This window comes from Crassostrea angulata, chromosome 9, assembly GCF_025612915.1.
Source record: "Crassostrea angulata isolate pt1a10 chromosome 9, ASM2561291v2, whole genome shotgun sequence".
Lineage (NCBI taxonomy): Eukaryota > Metazoa > Mollusca > Bivalvia > Ostreida > Ostreidae > Magallana > Magallana angulata.
The window spans coordinates 16,740,576-16,758,504 of record NC_069119.1 but is presented as its reverse complement, the minus strand read 5'-3'; the positions used below and the strand labels follow the sequence as shown (position 1 = coordinate 16,758,504).

Here is a 17,929-nt window from a genome sequence, read left to right as displayed (position 1 = left end):
CTGCTCAAAAACAATTGCAGCATTTTTACTGGGTGTTTGGAATCGTCATCCTGTTAGTACATCCATGTTTGAAATAGCAGTACATTTTAACTGTTTGTCAGCAGTACAATGATTTTCATTATTTACATACACCAACACATAAACTGATACTAAACTACATGTAATATTGGTAATTTGAAGTTAAGATCTAAGCATCACATTAATTCAGAAGAACACAACAACGCTAGAATATATAGAAACTCTTTAAATTCTGAGGTAACCATTGGAGTAACCACTGAAAACAGCCAGCAATAGGAGGTAAATGAAAAATAATCACAGTAAAAAAATCTAATGTTTCTTTATAACGAGTAAGCAGAAAATCGCTTTGAAGAAATTTTAATTCGATGAAATAAATTGATTTAATCATTTTAGTGAAATATTAATGCGACATTGTATTCGTTTTAATTTGAAACAAACTAATATATGTTTCTAACTCGTTAGGCTTGAGATACTTTTTCTAAAAGTATGCAGTAAATTATCAATGAAAATTCAATGTGGACATATCATATACAGTGTTGTTGTGTATCACTCTAAAAGTTTGAATACTTCCAGGTTACTTTCTTATCGGTGTACTCGAATATGAAGGTTGCAAGAATTAAAGAAAAGATTCACTATATTGACGCGGGTTGATATGTAATTTATTCTGCAATTGTCGATATATACCTTCATTGCCTGAATGATCAAATAGAGTTCTAAAGCATTTTAATGTGAAAAATATTTAGCAGGTAAATTAGTGTCCTTGCAAAACATCTTCAGTTAGTTTTTTTTTTATTTTTAATAAATATTTGAAGTGAAATTAACAGAAAACCTATTTATTATTATTATTAAAAGCAACAGTTTCATTTTAGAATGTAACATTGAATACTCAGGCGCAATTTGCAACAAGTTATGTGTCTATCCAAGTTATGAATGGAAATGCAGATTGGAGTGTAACTGTTCAAAATAAAATTGCAGCTTTCAAATGGGATGTTTTGAAAAGCTGTCCAAGTCCAATGGTGTTTTAATTGGCGATATACCGTAAGTGTTTGTCAACAGGTATAATATTATTACACCCCTTTAAGTTAAACACAAGCATTGAAAAACACATGTCAGTATGTACATAAGGACTATCCTGTCCCAAAATACCATAGAAACAGAAATAAACAGTAATATTTAACTGCTAGCAATGTCTATAACTCAAAGTACTTCATTCCTTCTAAGATTATTCAACACTCAGAGAGATGGTTTGAAATTGTAGTCATGTATTAGAAAATGTCTTGAATGAATATTATTGTCTTATTATTTAGCCTGAAGCCTACAGCAACTACAGTTTTGCTTTTGCGCTGAGATACAGAAATAAAAGTTTTCGGCTCTGAAGTTCCGTGCAATTGAACACAGAAGGTGCTGGCAGGTGAAAGGAAAAAAGATACCGCGGAAACGTTTGGCAAAGCATTTAAGTCTAATAGAATATGTAGATTTAATTTACAGCTGATAATCAATATCAATTTTAAACACTGCACAAAATGTCTGATGCATATATCTCTCTATACGAGTAAGCTTATACATGTTTGAAGGAAATTTGAATTTTCTAAAACAGATAATTAAATCGTTTACAGGTTAATATGAAATATCACCGAGACATTACATTCGTTGCAACTCGAATCAAATTTTTTATAAGAATTTACAACCCGCGATAGAACGTATAAAATGTTTTTTGGACTAAAAATTACTAGTATGTTTGATATTTGCCTATTTCTCTCTTGCTCTCAGCTATGAGACTTGTAAAATTTGATGTTTAAATGTAATTTATGATTTAAATATGCAAAACGTTCGAACAACATTATGAATCCCTCGGTGTAACTGAAATTGCTAGGTTCATTGTGTTTGGTGAAGGATATCATTGTTATTTTAGCAAACGTCTTGGCCGTTGTACCACGCAGACTTATAAAACAGAGGAAATGATTGAATACACAATCATCATGAACAAAATCTACAATGGCGGGGAACATTTGATATGGATTATGATTCTTATAATTGACTGTTTTTTTAATGTTAATTTCTTAATGTTTAAGACAGCAGAAAAATAATTTTGATTCATTTATAATTTAATCAAAAGCATATCAACAATATTTTAAAAAGCTGTTTTCATTAAAGTAGTGATTATCGTTTATCAGCATAATTTGAATTGAAATAACTGCCTGCTATTTCTGATTATTTTTTTAATTTGGAACTATGATTAAGAGTGATAATTTTGTTTCAGAGTATAATGTTTTGTACCCAGGCATTAAATGAATCAAGGCATACGTTTATTCAAGGGATGGACGGAACACACACTGGTGAGTATTATGAAAAGGGAAACTGCAATTTTTCTAATGTTGGTTGTTTGGAAAAGTCGACCCGTTATTCAATCATCGTTTTATTTAGTAATACATCGCAACTGTCAACACTATAATGTAATTTCCATCCTACACATATATTTATAAAGTGATGAAAAAAAGAATAAAGGCAAGCACTGAACTTCAATTATACGTATATATAAAAGTTGCAACAGTCTGCTTTTAAAATAAAATAGGGAAAATCTCTGGACCTTTATAAGGCAATAAGTAAAGATGAAAAACCAAAGTTTTGTTTTTCAATCAAAATAACGAGAATTTATCCTGTTTTCTTATTAATTAAAGGGAAAGCCAAATTATTCTACAAAACTTTATAGGTACGCAACACAAACTTCGCATCAACCTATTTCTCAAGAGAAAAAGATCAGTTGTTTATCATAGATGTTAGCAAATTAAAAATCCAAGGTCGAGACAGGTTATTGTTAGACAAGGCGTTTATATTTCAAATAACGGTTCAAGACCTTTGATGGTATTCTACAACATACATCGAATCCTTTATTTTTTAAGTGGCACATATAAGAAAAAAACCGTAAAAAGGTATTAGTATTATATAGATTATATAGAATATATATTAGATTATTTTTATATACTGGTATAATCTTAATCAGATTAAGGAATAGGAGGGCATTTTGTTTTTCGAATAAAGAAAAAAAATCTTCAAAAAAGTTATTAAAGAAGCAACTGCGATGCTTATTTATACTTCATTTTATCATTTGTAGTTTACAACCATTAAAAATGTCAAGCTTTGATTTATCTCAGTGATCGTGTTGCAAGACTATATAAAATATGTTATTTAGTAATTTAGAATTATTTGAAACATTGTGTTTTTATTTATTCAAATTCATATCAATTCTAATGTATTAAATGAATACATATTTGATAACTTTAAAATCGTTGTTGTGAAAACGGGTTTAAAAATTGATACTTGACCCCTTTTAATCTTTGACTGTTTTATTTAACTCGCTTAATCTTTAAAGATTCCCGAGCCCAGACTCTCTTCTGATGTTCTAGAGAACCACTTGCAAATCTTGCGATAAGCTCAGAGCCCCTGATCAAGAAGCCATGATTTTCACGATTTTTGTCAAAGGAATGATGTTAAGTCTGTACACTAGAATAAATTTTCTTTGAATTGAATTGGAACATATGAAGAGGGTTTTAACATTAAATAAAATATGAAGATTTTCAATCCGTTGGATCGTTATATAAAGTTCTAAATTTTTTAACAAATAAAAAATAAATGTTTATGAAAGACGTATGACACCCATGGGATGAAAGAGAAGCAAATATATTTCTATTGTGATTCAGTTGATTACAAAATCAAGCAAACACTTATCCAATGAATGATGATAAATTACATGTATCGTCCTCCGGTTAAAAGTTCTTTGTTGTTATCACCACACAGTATAGTATGCGCTTTTACAACATATTGGTCATTTTTAGTTTTACATACACATGTCTGGTTGTAAAGTGTATCATTTCATCTATTATCTTGTTTGTTAACAGTAACTGCTATTGTTTTATTTCTGAAAAGCTAAAATAAAAATAAAATAATTCCTTTCAAGAGATATGTTGTTTTTGTCATTTAGCGAGAGAAGATTTTTTAAACTGATTTAAACTGTGTAAGAATTATTATGGTCCATTTGCTATGTTTTGATGTAAAGCAGTTTTACGTATATGTTCACTACTCCAAATAAAAATAAGGTCATTGCGAAACAATTTTTTTTCTGACTAAGTGGTTTCTTGGTTGATAAGGATGCATGCAATCGTTTTAATATCGACCTCTTTACTTCTGGAAAACTTGACCTTATTTTTTTGTTAAGTACGCGCGCATTTATTCAAGAATTTTAAGATAAAATATCGCCGTGTCAGTCCTTATCACCCTGAGAAAATATTCTTGGTTTTTAATATTATGCCTCAATATGAGTTTGATTTATATGCAGGTTTATATCAAATATTTATGCAGTGTTCACAATTATTGATTAAGATGTAATTTGCTATCTTTTAAAACCAGATTAGTTTGGTTTTTGAAATACTTTGTCATGCATATAATTTTGATTTTGCCAAAAAAGCCTTATCTCTGGTGGAGGTCTATTCTTTTGTTAATCTGGAACGTTTTTTTGGGTTAAGTAGTAAATCTTGAGAACATTGAGATAACTTATCGTGTTAGGTTTCCAGCAAAGTATTTTCTGATATTGTTCTCATACTGTCTGGTAATGTCACATTAAATCAGAGTCCCCTGATCTGCGACAAATATTCAACAAAGGAAAGCTTAAGGAGTAAATAAAGGTAAGCTATTTGTATTATTACAGTGCTGTATAAATATAATAGAAATCAAAATGGATTAAATTGTTAAAGTAGTGATAAATATTTATATATGCGAATGTTTTTTCAAACGTTTGTTGACGGATTTAGAATATACTGTAGTTAAATATGATAATCTTTGGTTGTTGTCCAACTTACAATATATTACAGATTTATGGTGTCAAGTAATTTAACTCTCTTCAGGCAGTGGTTTTGATCAGATGACACCCTTTTCTAAACATTTATTTACCACTTCATTGTGCTGGGAATGGTAGCAAAAGTTAAGGCCATTAAAATGTTCCACAATAATAATAATATATAGCTTATACATATACATCATCACGATTATTATACGCATTTAAACAAATTAAAATCAATTGTTCAGTATTTGAAGATTTTGACGTTTTGTAGAACGTTACAGTGATTACGTTGATAATTATAAGACAAGCCTCTCTTATATAACATTCAGTATCACCAAAACATTTGTGGCAAAAGAGCGAAAAATATTAATTATTTCCACATAAACATAATTCATATTTTATTATAAGTTGTATCAATACACTACATTTGCAAAACACGCGTTTTTTTTAGAATCGACAATCTTTCTCTTTCCTGATTTTTAAATTTATTTCAAGGTATATATATATATATATATATATATATATATATATATATATATATATATATATCTGATTTTTAAAAATTTTATAAAATCCTGATTTTTAAATTTATTTCAAGGTATATATATATATATATATATATATATATATATATATATATATATATATATATATATATATATATATATATATATATATATATATTATATATAACACTGTTTCAAAATATTTCGACCGTGTTACCGGTCTTCATCAGTCGGTGTTTATTGTCTATAGCAACACAACGTAGAACATATACTATGACGTCACAATATGAATACAGTCTGGCAAATGGTATACATCCAAATATTCAGGTTGATCTACGCTTTTCTAAATCTAGCATAGAGTTCCTAGATGTAAATATTTCTATTGAAAAAGGATATCTTTCTACCGACCTGTACAGTAAACCCACTGACAAACATATGTACCTAAATAAAAAATCCAGCCATCCTGAATCTACAAAAATATTTACCATTTGGACTGGGTATCCGTGGGCGCCGAAATTGCTCAACAGATGAGGGATATTTCAAACAACGGGAGAAAATTAAAACTAATCTACGCAAATGTGGATATTTCAACAAGGATGTCGAGGATCAGCTGGCGAAGGTGGATAAACTCAACCGCTCGGATTTATTGAACTACAGAAAAAATAACAAAAAGTGTAACCGTGTTCCGTTTGTGTTAAACTATTCCAGAGGACTACCAAATTCTCGAAAATTCCGACCGCCTAAAACTTGCGTTTCATAACACACCTATAGTGGCATTGAGGAGAGACAAAAACTTGAAAGACATATTGGTCCATAAGAAACATAATAACCGCTTTTTTAAAAAACAACACTTATCCGAGCCGTGTGGTGCAAAAAATGTGTTATGTGTAAATATATTATTTGTTCTGGCCAATTTCAAGATTCTAAGGGCAAAACGTATCAAGTTAAAAATCATATCGATTGCAAGTCAAGTAATGTTGTTTATGGGGTGTTTTGTAAAAAGTGTAACAAAATTGTATATGTTGGGGAAACGGGGGTAACTTTATATCAAAGACATGTTTTAAATTTGTCACTGATCAGGAGAGAAACTAACGACCCTGTAGCAATGCATTTTTATACTGACAAACACACAGTTGAGGATTATTCTGTAATAGGTATCGAAAAATTGTACAAAGATGAAACTTACAGAAAATTCAGAGAAAATTTGTGGAAGAAAAAATTAAATACTTATATGCCTTTTGGTATAAACAAAAGGGAACATTATTGTCTTTAGACTACATTATTACTAGTTTGTATAGACATTTCCTTTTTTATGTCCCGTTATCTATACATTTTTCATATATTACTTGTTTATGTACTAATTACGGCTATCAATGTGCTTTCTATAGACTCTCACCTATATTTCATATGTTTTTGGCGCAATATATTGTTGTATGACGTCACTTGCCAGACTGTATTTATATTGTGACGTCATAATATATGTTCTACGTTGTGTTGCTATAGACAATAAACACCGACTGATGAAAACCGGTAACACGGTCGAAATATTTTGAAACAGTGTTTTAAAAGTTTTTTATTATATATATATATATATATATATATATATATATATATATATATATATATATATATATATATATATATATATATATATATATATATATATATATATATATATATATACTCAAAGTTTCATGCGGGTTATTGATGAAGGTAGCGATCATTGCAGAAAATTTTTTACATAACCCGCTAATGCGCTAAACATATGGTTATAAATTATTCTTTTACAACAGTAATCGTGTCAAGGCAGAAACAAACCGTCAATGATATAATAGTAATAGGAGCCGATGTTGTGAACGCTGCACTGATTTTGAAAATTACATTTCTTCAGAATTCAACGAAGATGGACGATAGGATTGTAGAAATCAACGACCAAGGACAAGAAAGTAATGCTATTTCTATTTTCAGTATTCAAATAAGGTGAATTTAAAAAAAAATGTTTTTGCCAATGGTTTGATTGTTTTTCATTTGCTATGATAGGAGATGCGAAAAAAAGATACAAGAGTAAGTTTTATTGGCATTGGTTTATCATATAATTCAGCAATAATCGCCATACATGAACAAAGTAATGATATGCTATTTAGCTCACCTGAGCTGAAAGCTCAAGTGTGCTATTCTGATCACATTTTGTCCGTCGTCAGTCTGTCCGTCCGCCCATCCGTCCGCCCGTCCGTTGGTCCGTCTGTCTGTCTGTAAACTCTTTACATTTTGAACTTCTTCTCTAAAACCGCTTATCCAATTTCAACCAAATTTGGCACAAAGCATCCTTATGGGAGGGAAAATATAAATTGCAGAAATAAAAGTCTGATCTGTATTCAAAGCGGAGAAAACCTTGAAACTGTAGAAAAAGGGGGTGCATTTTTAAAAATCTTCTTCTCAAGAACTACCGAGTCCAATTCAACGTAGTTTAGCATAAATTATCCGTATGGGAAGGAAAATATAAATTGCAAAAATTAAGTGCTAATTCTGTTTTAAATCTGAGTTATTACGAAAATAATAATAAAGGAAAGGCGTGTTTCAATCAGTTTAATAGCTTCGGTTTCGGCATACGGTAAAATGGGTAGGCAAGACTTGGCTTGAGCAAAACAAAAGATTGGCAGGTATTTGTCTGACAATCTCATTAAAATTTCAGGATATTTGATGGACCAGTATATTTGTATTCGCTGTAAATATTGCTGCAAAATAATGCGTATTTGGAATTAATGATTGCCGATCTGCCCCGGCTTTTATTTTCCTTCGGCCCGGATTTTCATACCCATTTTACCAAGACTCGTGTTTCATACTTCTAAAACGAGGTTCTTTGTTTAAAGCAGCCATGACATTATACGAAAAAGGGTCGATATGACTATGATGAATTTGCTTGTTGTGCAACAGTTCGCGTATGGAGGGAAATTTTTGAAACATGCAAAATTTATTGGTGCCGATTTTGTGAAGTAAATTGAGGCGAAATATTTCAATGCGTTGACAGTTTTCACACATGACGTTGGTGTTAGCTTGTTCTGTTTTCGTTTCGTTTTCATTATTTATGCTTTGTAACCTGGGAACTATCGTCTGTATTTCGTGATTTTTACGTATCAAATCAAACAGAGACTTCGGTACATCAAACAGTTAACTGTTTACCTGCTCAAATTAAGCAAAATCTGATGTATCAAAAAAGTACTGAAATACAATTCCTTCTATCGGTAATTCGGCATTATCTTTTGCGTAATAATAGATTAATGCAATAGGTTTTGTTGAGATGCTCGGCATTTTCTCGAGTTTATTCAGTTTAAATAGAGTTTGATATCGCTGACGGAAATATGTATGTATATATATATATATATATTAATTGTTTACAATTTCTATTTACTAACCATATTTAAGTGTTAAGCTTCGAATTATAAGCAAGATACAGAGATTTGCTCACAATTCTATGTTTGTACACAGATCTTAATAACTAAAGATTAAAAAAGTAAAAAATTGGTCAATATTTATTAAGAACATTTTCAAAGACTGTTCTTCCAGAAACCAACTTTAACAACTTATTGTATTGTAAACTTAACCTTTTTTCGTCATTATTACTCCTACTGTACATGTACATGTGACCTTCACTGTGTTTGTGTTCATTTGTATAAACTGATTTTGAACCTCAAATACCAGTGAATTGGTCTTGAGTGAATAAAAGAATTGAAAATCTTAGGCCATTCTTTTTTTCCATTTTAAATGCTGAATAGGAAATACCAAGTTAAAAATCTTAAGCTGAATGTAATAAACTCATGTGAACAAAATATGACTCAAACCTAGGCGAACTGTGAGCTCTGTATCTTGCTTATAATTCTACGATTGACGCTGAAAATTTGGCTGAACATTAGAAATGCTATATGAATTAGAGTATGTTAAATACTTGTACAAACATAATAAAAGAATGATATTCTGTATATACCTACTCTCTGGGGCCCCTTCTTTATACAATAAATAATGTGAAATCTACATCAATTTTGATAGTTTTTCAGACACGAGTAAATAAAAACGACATCTTTAAAACAGTTTCCATAGTTCTGACACATTTCTGTTGCGGGGATAAAGTAATAATTGCTATTCCTAAAAAATATCTCAGCGGAAAATTATCCTAGTTTGTACGCAAAGTAAATAACAGTCATTTAATTATAATGGAGAAGACAAATAAATTTTTTGAATGTTTTTAGTTTGAGGAATTGAGCACATTGAGCTACAATTTTCTTCTTCACATCTATACAAGTAGGATTTTTTAAATAAAAAACAACTATTATAATTTTTTTAAAAATATACAATAACTAGTAAGTAGTTGAAGAAAAAAATGTACCTATATGCTCTCATATATTTTGATCGCTTTAGAAAGTAGGGGGGGGAGGGGGCAGAACGAAAATATAGGGAATCGGAAGTTTTTTTTTTTATAATTTATTTCTTTTTCAAGGAAAAAACATACAGAAAAGACATTCAGTCACACACACATACACACCCACACTTATGAAAAAACACCTAAATGTATTATTTAGTGGTTACTTGCCTACTTAAAAAGAAAAAAGAAAAAAAAGAAAATTTAAGTGACAAAACAGAAATAGAAAAAATAGTCATAATGAGAATAGATTAGATGTCAGCATCAAAGATACATTTCCAACTATCCCATAATTTTTCAAAATATTGTAATTTACAAGTTTGTACTGCAGCATATCTTTCAATATTGTATTTTAGTTTTAAATGACAAAGGAAACCAATTAAACATGGAATCTTATTTGACATAAGACAACAAAATATATATTGTTTCATATAAAGAATTATAAAATTAATGACTTTGTTATGAAACGACAATGGAAGTTGGCCAAGTATAATATTAGACATATTAAATCCGACTCTTTCAGAGGTCTTTCTGTAAATGTATAAACTAAGTTCACTCCACAGGGTATGTATTTTCTCACAAGAAATAAAAACATGTATAATAGTTTCAACATTACTTTTACAGAACCCACATATGTCAGTAGTTTTGACATTAATTTTTTTAAGGTAGAAGCCAACTGGAAGAATTTTGTGTAAAATTCTAAATTGAAGCCATTGTACAGAAGAATCTTTGGTAGTATTAAAACAAATCTTAAAAATGTCACATATAGTAAGATCTTCAACATTATAATCCGTTAGATCTGTTTTCCATTTGGTTACAGCAATTGGAACAACTACATTTTCATTCAAAACATTATAAATAATTTTTGTACACTTTTCATGGGGTATAACTGTTTGGAAAAAAAATGGTATACATGGATTAGGATTTCTTTTAACAGAAGTCCTGTCAATATTAGACATTTTGAAAAACTTAAAAATTGCTGTTTTTACACTATTGTATTGCATTGTACATAGAACCTTGAGACTGTATTTACATTTAAATTCCTCAATATCTAAAAAATTACAATTTTCATCATAAAAATCTTGAATAACCTTTACACCGGTCTTGTACCAGGCTTTAATAAAAACATATTTATTTGCTATGTGTATATTTGAGTTATACCACACTGGAGTATTTAAAAAATTATCTTTTACCTTTGGGTGATTCTTATAGGTAGTAATAAAACATAACCATGAATTTAACACATCTTTCCAAAAAACATTGTTTACCTTGTGTAAGCATTCAATTACAAAACTATCACCAAAATCAAACAATTTCTGTAAAAAATCATTTCCATAAATGGTAAATAAAAAATCCATCCAAGGTTTGTGTGCTTTTGTAAGCCTTTTAATCCAAGAACACTTAAGAGATGTTATAAAATTGTTAATGTCAACCATTTTTAACCCTCCTGACGAATAGTCCTGAGTAATGACTGACCTCTTAACTTTATCAATCTTAGATTTCCACAAAAATTCAAAAATAGTTTTGTTAAGGTATGAAATTGTTTCTTTCTTTGGATTTGGTAGTGATATGAATAAATGATTTAGTTTTGGAATGAGCAAACTTTTAATAACAGTAATTCTACCAATGGGAGTAAGAACTCGTCGTTTCCATTGCTGGACCATAGCTATAATTTTGGGAATTAGTAAATTATAATTAATATCGACAATATTATGAAGATCTACCGAGAACTGAATGCCTAAAGCGTTAAATGTTGTTGACCCCCAATCCAATTTCCATCTTGTGTGATGATAGACCTGATCTGAAAATTTTTTTGATCCAATCCAAATAATCTTTGTCTTAGATGTATTTATTTTAAGACCAGAAAAACTAGAAAAAAATTCTATGGTTTCTAGAGCTGCAAAAAGAGATTTGGGTGAACCATCAAGGGCTAGTGAAGTGTCATCTGCATATTGTGATATCTTATGTTCATTATCGTTAATAAATATACCTTTAATTTCTTTGTTTTGTTTAATCATTATTGCTAGGATTTCTGCACACATGATGAATAAATATGGAGCAACAGGGTCTCCTTGCCTACATCCCCTTTGTACAACAAACTGTTGTGATAAATGGCCGCACTGTAAAATAGCAGCATGGAAGTTTGTATTTAAAATCTTAATCCACTGAATAATATTCTCCCCGAAGCCAAAATATTTAAGGACTTGGTATATGAATGACCATGACATAGAATCAAACGCCTTTTCAAAATCTATAAGTACTAAAAGACCAGGTATGTTTTTGAACTCAGTATAAGATAAAAGGTCAAATATAAATCTAGTATTCTCTCCAATGTACCTTCCCTTGATAAATCCAGACTGTGTATCAGATATTAAATAATCCAAAACTTTCCTGATTCTGAAACTAACACACCCTGAAATAATCTTATACAAAACATTCAAAAGAGTGATTGGTCGCCAGTTTTTTAAAAACTGTCTAGGTTTATCACCTTTAGGCAAGCATGAAATAATTCCAAGCCTCTGTGAGATGGGGAGTTCCTTCCTCAGAAATATACAGTTAATGGCTCGTACAACAAAATTTTTAATATCTTTCCAAAAAAATTTAAAAAATTCAGCAGTGTACCCATCACTACCAGGAGATTTGTTGTTCTTCATATGTTTTATGACATTCAATACCTCTTTTTCTAAGAAAGCCTCTTCTAAACCATTTGACAACTCCTTTTCTAACTTGGGTGAATTGTAATTAGAAATAATATTATCTAAATCAATCTTTACCAAATTTGTATCCACACTTGCATATAATTTTTCATAGTACTTCTTAACATAATCTAGTATTTCTCCTTGTTCATGTAGCGTTCCAATATCCTCAGCTTCAATTTTTTTTATTGTTTTATTTAAATAATTTCTAGATTCCAAATTGCAAAAATATTTTGAAGGTTTTTCGCCTTCCTCCAACCATTGGGCACGAGACCTAACCATATGCCCAAGTAACTTTTCCTTGCGTAGTTTTTCCAAAGCACTTTTTTTTTCATCCAAAGTATTAATATCAACAGTAGAATTTGATTCAATATACTCTATCTCCTGAATAAGCTTTTCTTCAGTGTTGTTTCTGACCTTTTTTCTATATGTTGAATAAGAAATAGTTGCCCCCCTTATTTCCATCATTAACACCTCAAAGAAAAGACTTTCGTCAATACCACTTTTACATTGAAAATTACCACTCTCTACATTGTCTAGATATTGGCTACTAACTGACTGAATAATATCTTTTACTTTTACCACATATTCTTTGTCCGACAAAAGAGTATTATTAAACTTCCAAAGCCCACGTCCTTTGGTGAAAGGATTAAATTTTAACTCAAGCAAAACAATGGAGTGATCAGACCTGTAACCCGGTTTAATAGAGCAGTTTTCAACTAAATTTGACAAACTATTAGAAATAAGAAAAATATCAAGGCGGCCTTGTTTCAATGGATTTTTCTTGCGCCAAGTGTAGACTTTTTTATCTGGATTCAGAACTCTATAATAATCGATAAGTTGCAAATCTTCCATAATTTCTAAAACTTTACTACGAGCCTTAGGGTTATTAACTCCTGTGTAATTAAAAGTGTCAAGAGAAGGATTTAGAGTTAAATTAAAATCACCACATAGTATAAAATAATCATTATCAAAATCTAGAAAAATATCCCTAATATTTTCATAAAAACTAGGGGTGTCCATATTAGGCCCATATATATTTATAAGTGTTACCTTGTTTTCTTCAATGATTAGATCCAATGCAAGTAAGTTACCATCTGTGTCTTTCCTTTCTCTGAGGACTTTGAATTCAAAGTTGTTATTAAAAAGTATACAAACACCTCTTGAATTTGACATGTATGAGTTAAAGAAACATTTATATCCCCACTGAGATTCAATGAATGGTTCATGCTCAGGTATAAAATGCGTATCTTGAAGACAAATTATCGAGTATTGTTTTTGTTTGTAGTAATTAATGACATCTTTACGTTTATTTAGAGTTGCAAGCCCCTGACAGTTCACCGTAGCTATTGTAATATTATCTGACTGTGGCATCGTGGAAAGTAATGAAATAAAAAACAGTGCAAAATAACATAATAGAGAATGACTTAGATTTCAGCAAGTAACCACTTACCAGCCCATTATTTGACAAAAACACACACACACATAGACATTCACACCACAAAGCACACCTATCGTTCATTTATTTGGTATGGCGATCCCGATCAATTTAATGTTCTTTGTCCTCGATCCCGATCGAATTGTTGCTCCCGCAATATCGGATTTAGAGTTACTTTAGCTTCAAGTCCACCGAATCCAGTAGATCGAATTTGTGCCGAACTCCTTGGTGGTCCAGTGCAAACGTTTTCCCGTTGAAGTACCAGGCTCTGTCAATTCGCTGGTCGTCGTTTAGTCGCCGAAGAAGTTGTGAATTTTGTTGAGTGATATGATCAAACATAATAAAGTTCTTTTTTACTTCTTGATTTGATCTGTGTTTAATCAAATTAACTTTTGCCTCTGTGTTTTTGAATTTGGCGATGACAGGCCGAGTTTTTCCACGTTCCCCCGGGATCCGATGGATTTCCAAGATGTCGGCAGGGTCGATGATCACTCCTACTGTGTCATTCATAATTGCGCAGAGATCCTCTCGGAGATTTTCCTGTCCTTTCTCCTTCCATCCTATGAACTTAATATTGTTCTTTTGGGAATACTGCTGGTTTTGATTCGCTAATGTATATGCAGTTTCTGTTAAAGTTTGATACCGCTTCAAATTATCTTTTAAAGATCGCAGTTCTTTCAGATGTTCGTGGAATTTCTCTTTCAATGCGTCTAGATCCATATTCATTCCCTCTGAAATGTCTTTGGTGCAAGATTCAAATTCTTTAGCTTTTGTGTCGATCTTACTATCAAACTCGTTTCTCACCTTGGCCGTAACCGTAGACGTGAGTTCCTCTGTAAGCGCTTTTTTTACTTCTTTGATGATTTCATTTTTTATTTCTCCCTTGATTTCGGACACAATCGTCGTAACAATGCTTTTAATATCGTCGTTTTTAACCATTGATGTTCTGATTTCTGACAAACTTTGGTGTATGAGTTTCAATTCATCGGAAATATCAGTGGCGTGGCCCTCCGTATCTGAACTACTCGTGCGCTGTAATTTTGACGGTCTTTTGTCAGATACAGTTGAGTTTTTTACAGACGATGGGGCGGAATGCAGACTCAATTGTACTAACCTTTTGTCTGTTGTTTTCTCGTTCTTTTTTTCTTGTTTTTGTTTTCCCTCCATAGCCAGCGACATATTCCAACACAAAACAGTCCGATGAGTAGGTACTCACTACGAATATTTTAACTTCACAGTTCACAATATAATATCTTTAAAGAACACAAAATACAGCAACAGCCGGATTTCCTACTGTTCCTTTATGGATTCAGCGCCTTTAGTAAGCCTTTAAAGTTTTAAAGAGACAAAAAAGAGCAATTTTTGCGGAGCCGTCTAAAAAACCGTCAGTCAGCTTTCATCACGTGACCGGAATCGGAAGTTAACAACTTAACAGTGTACCCCTACCAAATGTTTAGTTTTATATCTTGCGTAGGATTTTTTTATTCTGGTAAAAATAGTATTTCATGAAGGTTCAATGTCAAAGATTACGTGTATGCAAAAATAAGTGTAAAATTCGAATACTTTACAATATTTATTTTTTGTTATTCTACCGATGGACCATATGGCACAATATCTTTTGAACGCAAAGATTGAAATGAACGAAATAGACCATCTATCAGACTATTAAAATATATAATCAATTAAACTGTAAAATAAATACCAAAATTTTGTTCCTAGCTGGCAAAACTGTAGACACAAATGCAGCAGTTTCCGGCAAGTAATTTTTCACCAAGTGTTTTGACATATTTGTGGTATTCCTCTCCATCTTCAAAATATGAGCAATATATTTGTACTGAAGCTACCATACCATATTTGTACAAGTTTTGAAATCAAATACATGTTGTCTTAAGTGATCATTGATGTGTCCAAAACTATAACCGGAAAATTAACACGCTTTGTAAAAATGAACCGGACACGAGAGCCACTGGGTCTACCTTAATATTATACATTTTGTAACGGATTTCTTTTTCCTGATATATATGATGATAAATCTCTAAAGTTTGTTTTAAACATTCTGTATAGATAGATAGATAGATAGATAGATAGATAGATAGATAGATAGATAGATAGATAGATAGATAGATAGATAGATAGATAGATAGATAGATAGATAGATAGATAGATAGATAGATAGATTGGGTCTGTCAAGACGGAATCTATGCAAACTCCGAGCTGACTAAAACAAGTTCCAAATACACACCTTGGTCTATGAAGGAAAGTCTGTCAGCAAACCCAAGTTAGACTTAGTTTAAACATTACTGATAAAACATAATGATTAATCAGCTGTTTACCAATCAGCAAGATTTTAGTAAGCCAAAACCCGAAAATAACAAGAAAACGAACCTAGTCTTCACTCTTGGTTGTGTTCAATTGGTCATGCATATATTCAAAATCCGTTAATCAGGAGTTTTTGCAATATTTCTGCTTTGAAACATACTTTTCTAACTCGATGGATATCGCTTTATACCCCTTATATTAACTTTTACTATACAGATTTATCTTTATTCAGACAAAAAATATTTTTGTTAAGTCCTCAGAAGTCTTAACTCGATGCAGCTATTCCAAAAACAGTTGATAAAAATGAGTGATTGGCTTTTTGTAATTAATGCAATTGTGATACCTTTAAAAATTCATTCCTTTTACAGATATCGAAGCAAGTTGGTGTTGCAATTTAGGATGGTGTTTGTGTTGCAAGACTACACAACCAGGTAAATCAAATTTAATCGAAAATTAGTAGAACTATAATTATGCCCATGCAATATTAAATTTTTAAAATGACCTCAAAATAACATATTTATTAGTTACTGTGAAAATGCCTCACTATGATCATGGGTTAAAGTCTTCTGACTTATTTTTCATTTCAATTATACAGACCTTAAAGTAAGTTCATATATATTGAGAACTTGAATGGTCAACATGTACATGATTATTAAATCAATCAGCTTCAAACATGTTTCATTGTTAAAAGAAAGATGATGTGGAGAAATCTATTTTACAACATATTATATATATATATATATATATATATATATATATATATATATATATATATATATATATATATATATATATATATATATATATATGGGATAGCGTATAAAAATGCTTTTTCTTAAAAAAAAATATATCAATCTAAGGACGTGGTCTATACTATCGGAAAAAAGAAACTGTGCATTTTTTAATGTATGAAAAAAAACATTTTAAAAATTACAATGAACAAATTTTATTTTTTGTAATACTGTTAACCCATGTATTCGTAACAGCATCTCATAAAACATTAATGTCAACGTCGAATAACGTCAATTTCAGCACACTCGAAAGTCACTGTTATTTGAAACTAAATTAACAAAACTAATAACGCATGTGACCACTGTTCACGCATGCTTGACAACGACGCCTTATTGATGCCACTAAAGTGTTCAAAAATGCTTAAGGGATGTTGTTCCAGATGTTGGTTAAAGCCTTGCCTAAATCAGCTAATGTCACTGGCTGATTTAGTAAACGGCGTAAACGTCTTTCCATTTCATCCCAGACGTGCTCGTTTGGGGACAAATCGGGGAAAACAGCTGGCCAATGCAAGCCTTGCCTAAATCAGCTAATGTCACTGGCTGATTTAGTAAACGGCGTAAACGTCTTTCCATTTCATCCCAGACGTGCTCGTTTGGGGACAAATCGGGGAAAACAGCTGGCCAATGCAAGACATCGATATTCTGCTGAACAAACAAGTCCCTGACTACACGTGCAACGTGTGGCCTAGCGTTGTCTTGCTGCAGAGTGATGTGATTTTGATGTATGAAGGGTATCACATGACGCTGAATAATTTCATCTCGATAGCGTACGCCGGTGAGATTTCCATTGACAATTTGCAGTGGGGTCCTCCCACGTGCTGATATTCCACCCCACAAAAATAACGCTACCTCCACCAAATTGTCGACGTTGCACAACACAAGCGTCCTGGTAACGCTCCCCAACGCAACAATA

General features: G+C 31.3%; 1 protein-coding gene across 4 annotated transcripts in view; it reads left to right on the top strand.

The window, feature by feature from the left end:
* Positions 1-4,608: 4,608 nt before the first annotated feature.
* Positions 4,609-17,929, top strand: part of LOC128163879 (uncharacterized) — a 34,234-nt gene continuing 20,913 nt past the window's right edge. For 3 of the 4 annotated variants that reach the window (XM_052827556.1, XM_052827559.1, XM_052827558.1), the window contains exons 1-3: positions 4,609-4,697; positions 7,250-7,304; positions 16,594-16,656. In XM_052827556.1, the coding sequence (XP_052683516.1) occupies positions 7,262-7,304; positions 16,594-16,656 (106 nt within the window). In that variant the 5' untranslated portion in view covers positions 4,609-4,697; positions 7,250-7,261. Of the gene's footprint in view, positions 4,698-7,169; positions 7,305-16,593; positions 16,657-17,929 lie in introns of those variants that run through there. The other variant, XM_052827557.1, reaches the window with a different exon arrangement.